At 38.8% G+C, this 12884-nt stretch overlaps 1 protein-coding gene across 1 annotated transcript in view; it reads right to left on the minus strand.

Moving 5' to 3' along the window:
• The window catches only part of PARD3 (par-3 family cell polarity regulator), a 412448-nt gene that overhangs the window by 267943 nt on the left and 131621 nt on the right, over positions 1-12884 (minus strand). The window contains exon 4 of the mRNA XM_009325558.1: positions 8401-8579. Coding sequence (XP_009323833.1) covers positions 8401-8579 — 179 coding nt within the window. The remainder of the gene's footprint in view (positions 1-8400; positions 8580-12884) is intronic.

Below are 12884 nucleotides of genomic sequence, written 5' to 3' on the forward strand. Positions count from 1 at the left end.
ACAAAGGCAATGCCCCAACCACGTAGCAAGTGGCTGTGCCTTCGCACACTGCCAGCCAGCCGCTCCTCCCCTCTGCCAGCCCTCACCCACACCACCAGCCTCCTCCATATTTAACAATACGGACAGGGGACTCTGCAAGGCTCCCAGTAAAGCATCCGTCACCTCATCCAACTTGCAAATTCATTTCAGACCTTGCCCAGAATCCCTCCTGTGGTCTGCAGGGAAAGGCCCAAATAGATACCAGACGCGTGGCTTGTAGCACCGTGTTTCTCTTTTATCCGAGTTTACAGCAGCACCAACACCTTCGGCTCTTGCAGTCTCACGGGCCTTTCTCACACTAAACAGCTTCCCACCATTCTCCATCTCATGGTTTTAGCTTTTGTCCAGACTCCTTTTACTTCATATGCTCGGCAGGCAATGGTCTTAAGTTGGACATCTGTATACAGCAGCTGAAGAGCTCGTTTATAAAGAGACAATAAAACTGAGAGGTAGCACAGAATGATCATCCCCTCTCTGTCAGGCTGTGAAACAAAACCAGGCTAAGTGACATCTGTTTCAGCGCCAAATTTAGTCATAACAGAAATAAGCCCAGAAGGTGACTAGGTATTCCTGGTTTGAAATCCTGTATTTACTGGAGTTTAGCTCCCCCGCCAATTAAAGCTTGCATCTCCTCCCCAGCCATACTACTCCTTTGTACAGATTAGTTCCACATTGGGTCTGAATCTTATTCTGAGAGTACTTTGCTTGGTTGTCTCTCCTTGTCTTCTTGGGTGATTGGTATTCATTGCAAGATGACCTAAGTTCATTTAAAAATACAACAAATACAGCAAAAAAAGGCTGAAATAATCACTGTTTAAACTGCGCAGAGTCATGTCAGAACACTGTAGGGAAGCACAGCCTGCAACCTGATTGTACTTTAAATCTTGCTAGCTACACACTCAGCCAAAATCCAAACCTGCTTTGCACCAATACACAACCTTGATAATATGAAAACAACACAGACAAATACACGAATCTGCAGAAACTCTTGAACTACAAGTGTATACTGTAAATGCAGTGTAAATGCACGGCTGTGGCTTACAACTAAATAGATAAGAGCAGGTCAAAACCCAGATCCAACTATTGCCAATGAAAACATATGTGTGTTTCCAAACGTAAAAAAAAAAAAAAAAAAAAAAAAAAAAAAAAAAAACCCAAACACCCAACTTTTCTTTTTTCTTTTTTTTTTTTCTTTTTTTTAAACTTGTTCAACATTTTATCAAGCTACTCTTTCAGGCCCAGTTTTTCACCCTCAAACCCAGGGAGAGCTGCAAGAACATAAAAAATTAAAAGAAATAGAGATGAACATTTAAACATGGGAATTTGCAAAGTACACATCCACTTAGATGAATGGCAGAGGAAAAGTCAGCCATTCGTTACAACTTCAATTATCCTATACCATGTACTTAAGAGCTTTCTGTTTTCAGTATAGCTTTCATGATCTCTCAGAGAGAGGTGCTGTACACCGCATTTACTGAAGTGAAAAGACAAATAACGCATGCGCATTCCACCACTCCTCCATCACCAGTAAGAGACTCGCTCATCCAGACCCTCCTTGGCACTCCCAGCTTGTGATGCAGCACCGTGTCCCCTCACTTATGGACCAGACATTGCTCACCCATCACACAGAAAGAGAGATGGGATAGCACAGCACTGGGAGAAAAAGACATATTCTTCCTACGCTACTGATGAAGAACAAAGACTGAGAGTCAACAGAATTGCTCAGCCTCAGAGCCAAAGTGGAAAAAACCTCACCAGCTCTCAGATCTCTCTAGCATCTTGCACTAATAATCTGTCATTTTGGGGGGACAGAGAGGAAATCTGATCATAGAATCATTTAGGTTGGAAAAGACCATTAAGATCATCAAGTCCAACCATTAACCTAGCACTGCCAAGTCCCACTAAACCATGTCCCCAAGTGCCACGTCTACATGTTTTTTAAATACCTCCAGGGATGGTGACTCAACCACTTCCCTGGGCAGCGTATGCCAATGCTTGACAACCCTTTCGGTGAAGACATTTTTCCTAATAAATTTTGCTGGAGCATGTCCAAAGAAGAGCAACGAAGCTGGTGAAGGGTCTAGAGAACAAGTCTTATGAGGAGCAGCTGAGGGAACTGGGGTTGTTTAGTCTGCAGAAAATAGATGGGCTTCCACAAACGGATGACTCAGAGCAAAAAGAGGTAAGACAACAAAAGAGATGGAGAAAATTACACCTTCACTTTGGATTTGTTGTTTTTGTTGTTGGCTTTTTCCCTGCTTCTTAACACATCTGGTCATGACTGACTTTTGGATGCAAACAGTTGAATCCTGTCCATGCACACAGTGATCGGCAAACAGAATAGCACAGCATCAAGTGATGCACATTGGCTGTTACCTCTCTGTGCACTAGGCAAGGATTTTTCACTTTGTGTCTCTCATTCCCAACCTGCTGCTGCTGCTGAGAAATACTGTATTTGTTTTCACATTTTGAAGGTCAGGAATTTTGAGTTCTTTCATAGATATTTTATTTTTTATTGCACTAAAATATCACCAGCTGCTCTGCTAAAGAAAGTCAGACTCTTCTTTGTGGTATCCAGTGAAAGCACAAGAGACAATGGGCACATAAAGAAATACAAGTAATTCTATCAAAACATAAGAAGCAACTTTCTTACTATAAGGGTGATCGAATACTGGAAGAGGTTGCCCAGAGAGGTGGTGCAGCCTCCATCCTTGGAGATGCATATACTCAAAACCCGACTGGACACAGACCTGAGTAACCTGCTGTAGTTGGTCGGAAGACACCTCAGCTGTTCTGTGATCCTGTGAAAGTCATTAATTTTACACACTACCCAGGACGAAAATAACACATACTATGTTTATTTTATATTGTACTCTGTTTGGGTACAATTCCTCCAAACTATTTCATCCTCACGTGACAAGCTGCCAGCAACGAGTTTCTACCACAAAGAAAACTGATGCATGTAACTTTTGTTTTCTGAATTTCCATTAATATCTCTCCTATAACAATATTTTCTGCATTAAAAAACTCTATTTCATCATCTGTGGATAACTCTCATTCTCCCTTCCTCTGTCTATGTGAAATCACATCTGAAATGACAAAAATTGTGACTGTCTCACTGGAAAGAGAAAAGCCCTGCTCAAATAAACCTGGATGAAGAAATATCCACGGCTATTGAATCCTTCAGAACTTCTGTTTAAAACATTGCATTTTTATTTTGAAAGCAGAAAGCCGCATTCATTATGCAGGGGTTTAAAACCTATCATGACAGAGATGCCAGGCTCTTTGCATTTACTCTGTATTTCTCCTTACTCTGTATTTCTCCTTAGCTGATTCTGTTTTATTACAGCACTTTACCAACATTGTTCATCAGTACATGCTACCTCCCTTCTGCAGGAGTATGAACCAGAGACGAAGGTTCCCAAGCGACACTTCAGTCTCTTGTCCCCAGAACGATGCCCAGTCTTTTAGTCCACAGTCTTCCCTAGTCAATCTAATCAATTTACAGTGCAATTCAGACTCCCTGGCTATAAAATGACACTAACACACACACATCTAATATAAGATTCTTCAATCCTCTGAATTATAGTTAAAACCTATTGAAATACTGTGTCTTTGGTGATGGTGATAAAGCAAACTTCACTAAGCTGTGTTTAGAAAGACTCAAAGCTAAATGAAACTAATTTTCACTTTAAATCTGATTTTGACACTGACATACCATTATTGTTGAAGCTTTTCATATAATGCGTGCATGCTTTTCTCCTATCTAGACATACTTCATTAGAGAAATATTTTTTTATTCTGTTTACAAAGAAGATTAGAAAGCATTGCACCTTTCATATAAATAAAAAAACTACAATCCAACAATCTGAAAATTTGTAGTCATCAGTCTCAACCCATAAGAACAGTAAAAATACCTGCAAGAAGAGATGGTGGGAAATATAATGCTTTACAGGTAAGGGATTTGACACTAGATGAGACTTAGATCACTCCCATATGGTTTCAAATTCTTCCTCTGCAGTTTACAGAGCCCAAAAAGATTAGGTTTCCAAGTAGGAAGAAAGCGCATCCTGAAAATAATTATTCCTACAAGGCATGGCTATTTTCAACCTCAAAATACATATATAGGCAAACCCATTTAAAAACAAAGAAACAAAAAAAACTGGCTGCTGACTAAATGGCAAAGGCAAAAAGAGAAGGAAAAAAAAATTAGAAATGATATGCCAAGTACACTCAGCTATGTGTTTGCTGTTGCTGATCCACCCCACAGAGCACGTTGCGTGCCATTTGCTTTGCTCCAGGTGGGTGAACCCAGGAGCGAGAGAGGCACAGAAGCTCATGCACAGTCATTTTTCTCTCTCATTGCCCTCTCTTGAGCTCTCCTCCTTAGTGTACATTTTCACTTCTTTCTGCTGCACCAATGCTGTTATCTCTGATGCAACAATATATGAAGCAAATTCAGGAAAGTCACACTGGGAAATTTTTCAAGCCAGTTAGCCATGGTATATCCCTGCATTAAGCAAGGCAGGTTAACTAGCTAAGCCTTGCATCTTTCAGAGAAGCAGGATCAAAGCAGATAACTAATTTGTAATGATACGCAATTCCTGGCCACAAATGGAGATGCAAATTTAAAAAACCACACTGAAAATATATGGCGTAATTAATTCACAGTCGCTATAAGACACAACATATCTCGTTGTTGCATTTATGTTCTTCCAATACAGTAACACAAACATCTAAGGGAAAAGAAACCTCATTTTCATTTATGCAGCTCACACCTATTAAGGGCAGCTAGTTAAGCCAACAGGCTTTGGTACTGAGTTATTAAGAATATGATTTAAATTAACAGTTATTCAGAAAACAACAATATCAAAAAACATTTTACTGCAGTGGAAAAAAGCACACGATATGTTTCAGCTGCATACAGTCTGTTCAGCTGTACAGTTCAACACAATTCAAACAAAATTACAGCTTGCAAATCAGGTATTACTGCAGGCCTTTGAGAAGATACTTTTACAAAGAGATTCCTTCTTGTTTCATTAGAATGGCTCGAGGAAGCAAGAGACAGCATTAAGTCAAGCTGTGAGTCACTAGGTAATACAAATATGTCTCTCACACACAAAAACGTATCTGAAAGTGCTTTTAATATTCAATTTAAAAAAAAAAACAAGAAGTGAATTTACCTACTAAAGCTGCTGATAATCATGAGCCAATTTTGTGAATATTTGCACAGATGAGCTGACCTAATCATTTGGTTGAGACCACTCATAGGAACGGTACAGAAGGAAAAGGTCAGGAATTACCTGAGTACATGTTACCAACACTACAATAACTTGTAAATAATAAATAATAATGATAATTCTTCAAATAAATAAGTACTTTGGGACACAACGTCTGGTTTCAAGTTGCTCTTACAGGTGGACAACACAGAAACCAGAAATTATCAAGATTCCAATTCTGAGGGAATACAGAGTGTGTCGTGATATCCTGACAATAAATATGTTTCTTTACAATGAGGCGATATGAAAAATGGATGAGAGAGCACGTCCAGTTTAGTGCAAGGGTTTCATACCAAAACATCCTACTTACTGTAGTAGAAATGCATCTCAAATTCAACACGCATTCAAATCTTCGCAGGACCTACTCAGGCCCCTCCAAACCAAACTCTGTCCCTCTCTGGTCATGCTCTTCTTTTCTTAAGGACACTGGAGAGCCTCATGTCCTGCTGCATCTACCCTAATAACTACAGGTAGCACTACAATTTCTTCAACAGGATCCTTCAAACATCCCACATTTTTTCATCTTCCCCAGGGCCCTTTTCCCTTTCTGTTTGCCCAGAACTACTGGCATATATCCTGGCTCCTCACAGCCCTCAGTGCATGGCAGCACTCCCACCCCTCATTTCATCTCATCTTGGGCATCTGCCCATTTTCCTGCCGCTCCAAATTCTTCCTACCCAAAATGAAACAAACACCAATAAGGAGTCTTCTCTTGCTTGCCCCCGAGAAATAAATCCCTTCTGCCAGATACATGCCGTTTCCCTCTGCTAATTCCTCCAAAAATTGGACAGGGTTTCTACCTGTCAATTATTTCTCTTTAGAGGTGACGGGCTGAAAGTAATGTCACTTCTTAGAGTCAGTAGGTGGATGAAGCTTTTGGCAACTCTCCCAGAAACCCTTTTCTTGTTTCTGCAAGATACTGCTGGGGCAAAGTTGCTAATCTACAACTGTGCTGCAAATCTCAGCCCAAGAACATATGTTCTTGTGCTGTCAAGAGAGAGAACTGCAGTGAAAACATTACATAGTGCCAACCGCCCACAAAAGATATATGGGTGCTCAAGCCCAATGCACTGAGCAGAAAATTAAGATTGTTCTCATTGCTTTGCTTGAAACGCCTGTGTCATCTATAATCAACGAAACAGTCTGGAACAAAGCACAGCCATCTCTCTTTGTTATCTGAGTAGCTGAAGAAAACAACCTAACATAAGAAAAGTAGTGAGGACTTGTTATAGTTCAAATAACCAAAATACATTTGTAAAAATTCAGTGTTAGCACTTCAGTCAGTGACTGGTGACAGACACTTCAAAAATGCACCTTTTAGAATAATACTACAAATGAAATTATTGCTAATGCCAGGAAAGGAAAGGAGAATTCTTAATATCCATTCCTATGAAGAAATCAAGATGCTGAAAACAAGCAATTATTGTTTAATTCCAGTTGTTTACTGCATCTTACCTATTAAAAATAGCGCGCTCGGTGATCTGCTCTATTCAAAGGATCGATGCATAGAGTGTGCAAAAAAGGTAGAAGAAATTATCAGTATCTATTGTACTAACTAAGCGACATTAGTTCTTTCCGATCTTCTTGATTTAATGTTCTCTTGTGCCTTGCTTGCCATCACTACATGAGATCACATGCGTTCCTTTCCAGTTTGGTCACCATGCTCCAGTAGACATGAAATATTTTCATGAAAATCAAGAGTAAGTACGTGCTGAACAACTAATGATGCAAGACGACTAGTGTGAAAGATTAGCTGCTGTTCAATTCTCTCCAATTTCTGCTAACTTCAGACACTCAAAGGAATCTGATTATGCTACATATGGCCCTCCGGATCTATGCTTGTGGAGTAATGAAGTGCAGTCTCATTATGATTTCAGAAAAATTAACTGAAAATGCTAACACTTCAAATGGATTAGGTTATCATTTTTCTTCTCCAAATCACAATAGTATAAAAGATACTTTTCAAAACAACATGCACTTCTGTGCCACACCAGTACAAGTGACAGAAAATATACTATTACCTACCTGAAATCCCGATCAAGCAGAGACCTAACGATACCATGTTAAACTGACTCCTCTGTAAGAATGTGGACCTCAATGCCTATGAGCACTGTACTTTTATAGATGTTTTTGAAATAACCAAAAGCCCACCGAAGACAGTTCAGTTCATTAGCAGCATGTAAAGACTTCTTTATTTGGGGTGTGGGAGTCCTGGATGCAAAGTCTTAGTTTGCGTTTATACTACACAGAATTAATAATAATAAAGAAAAAAAAAAGCTATAATAAGCTGCATATTTCCCAACAGGATTTTGTGCTGTGCAATCGGAATGGTAACCAAAAGTGCAACTTCCTTTAAAAATTACTCATTTCTATTGCAAAATATACATATGTTTTTCCTTTTGAGTTTGTTACCAATCACAATTATGGGCAATGTCAGAGGCTGTACAAAAGGGAGTATTTCTTCCAAATTTTTTTTCAATAGTGCACTGAGAAGAGAGCATAATGCGAATCATGTAGAGATACTTAAATCACATTGAAAAAAATGAAGGAAAAAATACTCACTCTGCGTTTCAATGTTTTAGTTTTAAGAATGTTATCAAGGAGAGACAGCATTTGCAATTTGTGTTTTGTACTACTTGACTAGTGCATCAGAAAGTAAATACTAGCAATGCTATGTCAGAAAGGCAGACCAGACCAGCTCTGGGCATGCAGATTATTCATTGACATTAGGACTTCCATAAGGAGATCAGGAAAAATCATTACAGACATGACCTATTTGCATTTAAAGAAAACGCGTGACAGCATTTAGGCCCTGCTTTGCACAGTAATGAGTAATCAGAGCTTCAACTACAGCTAATGGCAGAATCAGGTTTTTAGAGCCCCCGCTGTGGGCATCACTGAGAGTCTCCCGAGGGCAGCACACGTGTGCGACTCAAACACTCCTCTGCTGATGTCAGGATTTGGTGGACAAGGTTGGAAAACACAAGTTTAAAGCAGGAGCAGGTGAGAGAAGGACAAAACAACAATTCAAGATTCATGCACATTTTTCATTTATTGGATAAAGAGGGGGAAAGAAATATACCTTTCTTTCATGAGCACTGGGTACACCAGGAGTGTTCTGCTTGAGAAAGCCTGCCGTTGTGGACCACCTTGTAGGGTTTTTCCGTGAAGGCTCTTCTGAAGAAAAATTTGTGTCACTTACAGAGGTTGAGAGGCCAATCAGTGCAGGGTCACTACTACGTCGGACATGAAGAGGCATATCTGAAGAATAAAACAGAGAGTAAATAAACATTGACTAGATTTAAAATGTTTTTCACATAAGAAAAATATTTTTTCAAGCTCTGGATGGGTGGTTTTGACCAAATGTGGTTTTACAGAGTAAGGAGTTATTGACCTCAGCATAGTTCCTCAAGGACAAGGTCTATTTCCTCAAAACTACAGCTTTGCTGCTTGGCCGCACGAGGAGAAAATGAGGGCCAAATCAAGCTCTTTGAACCTAACACAGCTCGTTGGCTTTCCAAGTACAAACACAGCATCACTACTATCTGTCGGTTGTTGTGTAAAATAAAAAAAACCAGCATAAGCTTGAACAACGAAGAGGCTAAGGTGACTTCCAGGCATTTTGAAGAGCAAGTAGCCAAATGCCTAAATTCAACAGCCTGGTGACAATTAAGGGGTGGACTAGGACAACGCGTCCCCCACCCCACTGCCATGGCTGCAGCATGGGCACTGCCAGCACAACATGCTCGCAAGAAGCTGTGCAACAGCTTCTTTGCAGCAAAAGGCAGCCTCCTCACCTTCTAAAATACAGTCTCCATTTCCTTCTCAAAAATTACGGAAGTGACTGTTTTCTACTCTGCATTCTTCCTTTGCCTCTTCCTGACAGCTGAAACAATATCTGTGCTGATTTACCCTGATTCCCTTAACCTTCCAGTTGGCATGACTGACAGGAGAAAAATATTTCATTAGTAATAAACGATGAAGCAGGCAGGTAGACTGATTGGAAAGAGATAGGTTGGTTTTTTTTAATATATGTAGGGGTCAAATCCATTCTGGAAACTTTGATGGCACATTAAAGTTAGTTTCTCTTGAAATACAACTTAATTTTTTCCAATTTCATTTATTATCCTACAACAAATATCCACACATCTATCGTCTCCTTGCCCAAACAGAAGTTTCATTGCCTGTATTTGCGACCTCTTAGCACTCTCCCACTCAGCATCAGAACGGAGGGGACGTGATTTATCAGTTGTATTTCTCTTTACTGCTGCACTGGGAACCTTGACTGCAAAGTGGAAAAGGAAAAGGTGAAAGCTACGACATGTAAGCAGCAGAGTCACTGGGCAACACCTGAGAATGAAAACCAGGCTATTTTTTAATGCTTTGATGAAACAGTTCCTAGGGAGCTGAAGGTGCACGTCTCGCAATACTAGCAGGAAAACACAGTGACAGGAGTTTAAGTGACTAGTCTTAGGTTTTACAATAGCTTTATGTTAACATTATGTATAACAGTATTAAAATATAGAATCTTATTTTGCATGGCATTATAAAGACAGTGCGAAATACAGTAAGTCATGCCACACAGAGAAAATGTGTGAGAATTTTTTCATTTGCTGAGGTAATTTTAATTAATGCTGAGGTACGCACAAGTGTTAAGGTGAAATACCAAACAGTCATTCTATTTCATGTCCACCCTGGTATACAAGAATAACAGAGAATTAATTTATGTTTTTTCCCATAAGCGTTGTACTATTTCTTTCTTTTGAAAATTCTTTTTTTACTATTATTTTCATAACAAAAATATTCACAAGAGTTAATTTCTAGCAAATATTTTTTTATAAATATGTACATTTGTACATATTTATATACATATAAGGATAACAGAACTAGAAGCAATTAAAAGAGTATTCCAGGAAAGAACACTTTAATTACACAGAAAAGTATTTATGGTCTGAGTTAACTCTACTTCAATTTTGAAAACACAGTATATACTCATAAACTCATAATAGAGGGTTTTTCTTTGATTGCCTTGTCTTCAACTACTTCAAGTTTCATGAAGCAGCTGAGGGTAAAGCCTCTCGTTTCCCCCTAGATGGCAAACATAATAAAGTACGTATCAAATCGCAAGAGATCTCTGTAACAAAGGTGGCACAGCTGCAGTCCCAGCCACGGCCCCAGAATGCGTAATGAAGTGACCCATTAACAGCGGTGCCTGTGCTGCTGGCTTAGCCCTGAAGATACACTCTCATTTATCAGATTAGCCTGGCGAAGAAAGTGACTCTGTACTATGTAGTGCCACTTAAGAAAAATACCAATCTATATCTGTTCCAAGCAGCAGCCCGTGCATATTATCCTGTTTGCCTTAGCTACCCACCCTACAACAGAGAATTACAATTTTCAAACATGAGTTCACTTGCTCCTTATGCTCGTACATCTATATATAAGCACGGTGATAGCAAAATGTTCTTGTATTTTTACACGCTTTCTTCAAATTACTTGACAAAACAAAAGTTCAGTTGGGTGAACTTCTGTAAGAAGAGAAGACGAATTGCCAACAAAGAAAAAAAGGAAGAAACTGGAACTCAAGTCAGCACTTCTGGAGGAGAGCAGGCAATTATCACGGCCTTGCCTTTGTTTTGTAGCGAAAACCCGACAGTTTGCACCATGCTAAGTAGCAGAGACTTTTCACAATACAGAAAGTTAATTATGCAATGGAATTCCCAAATATTAATATGCTCCAGAGAAAACATTAACATGAGAAGTTTCTCGACAAAATCTGTTTGCTGATGAGCCACCTTTAATATGACCCATTTCATTTTAGTAAGGTTAGTTACTGAGGTATTTTCAGACATTTATTGAACACTTCTCCAAATCTTTAAAAAAAAAAAGTATTCTGTCAATACAAAGATACAACATGATCAATTCTAGTCTCTCCTTATAAAAATGGTTCCAAACATAAGGAAAAGTGATTTGTATTACTAACCAAACTTCACAATAAAGTGAATTATAAAAGTCAATAATTCGGGTGTTTTGGATCTATGTATTTTGCAGTTAAACTAGAAATTTAAACATACGGTAATTTCTTTTTTTTATTGCTGGAATGGCATAAGCACATGGAGCTAGCTCTAGTGTATGCTGCTTGGCAATAGTCAATACTGCTCCAGGTATTAATCCAAGAATTAAATCTTACTCACACTATATTAACCAGAAGTTGTAAATATAATCTCTTGCATTCCTGTCTCCAATTCGATTCTGGGAGACCATTCTAACTCAGTTTTCATACTCTCCACTAAAACAACAACAAAAAAGAATACATTGAAAAGATTTTTCTACCAATATATTGTCGGTTACAATCTTCTGGTTTACCTGAATTTATAGATTTGAAGAGGATATACTTTGAAATATTGAAAGGAAAATCAAAGGAAAGGAACTTAATAATTAAACCACAAGATGAAGTACGCATGGGACCGATGCAATGTCACTGATTCCAGGATGATGGCTGATACCGTTTGAAGTCTGTGGTTTCTTTGAAGAGTGGATAAAACAGCAATGAACTCTAATCACAAGGCTTCAAATTCTCTGTGGCACTAATGCACTGTAAATATTGATTTGCTTCTGCAGCTAAGGTGCCTTTTAAATAAGCACTTGAAACGGTAAATCTAATAAGGAATTACAGGAAGTTTTAAAAGTCTAAGAATTAAATAAAAATTAAATTAAAAATCATGAAAGTTACCACTAACTCAGTTCTTGAGCCACATTCAAGGACTTGAAGCATTCAGCAACGAGTTCAACACTATAACGTCAGAAAGAATTATATGTGACAGAGAACCCCATTAAGTTATATATATAGCCACAGTTCTGCTAGAAAATGGTTATTTGTAGGATAAATCCAAGCTGGATAACAAAATGCTCACATTCATAATCATGAAATTCTGACTGGAAGTCTCATTTTATTAAAAGCAACTGCAGTTTCACTATAAATTATAAAAACAGCCAATATACATTTTATAACCATCTTTAAATGTTAAGAACACAGAGTTGTACCTTTCCTTCCTGCCAGCAGTTCCATTTTTATTTTAAAAGGGTCATCACCTTCTCTGATTTTCAAATATGCTCACGAGCAAAAGCATTTGAGGATCTGGCAAATTTCATCCATAAAGCTGAATACGTCGTCCTGCATGCAGGCATTCAGCACAAAGGATGGTGGTCTCAGAGCAGAGCTAATATATACCTTCCCCTACCAATTTCCTCTCAGATGTCAGCTTGGAGGGCACGACTAGAAAAATACACACATATATTTATATAGCATAACCAAGACAATTTTACTCTGAAGATTTCAACTGATGCTTCAGCTCCTCAGTGCCGCTGGCAGCTTGCACAGTTTGGTGTGCAGTGAATTTAAGGCACAGAAATGAAAAATGATCTTATGGTTGTTTCTGGCCACCTCATACAGACCATCAGGCCCATGACTGATGAGTAGACTTGAACAGGACCTTCCCCCCACCCTTTACACTCAAGAGTCTTTTCTGGGAAAACGATGATTCAGTAAAACCAAAAAACTCTGTG

This window comes from Pygoscelis adeliae, unplaced genomic scaffold (genome assembly GCF_000699105.1).
Source record: "Pygoscelis adeliae isolate BGI_AS28 unplaced genomic scaffold, ASM69910v1 Scaffold175, whole genome shotgun sequence".
Lineage (NCBI taxonomy): Eukaryota > Metazoa > Chordata > Aves > Sphenisciformes > Spheniscidae > Pygoscelis > Pygoscelis adeliae.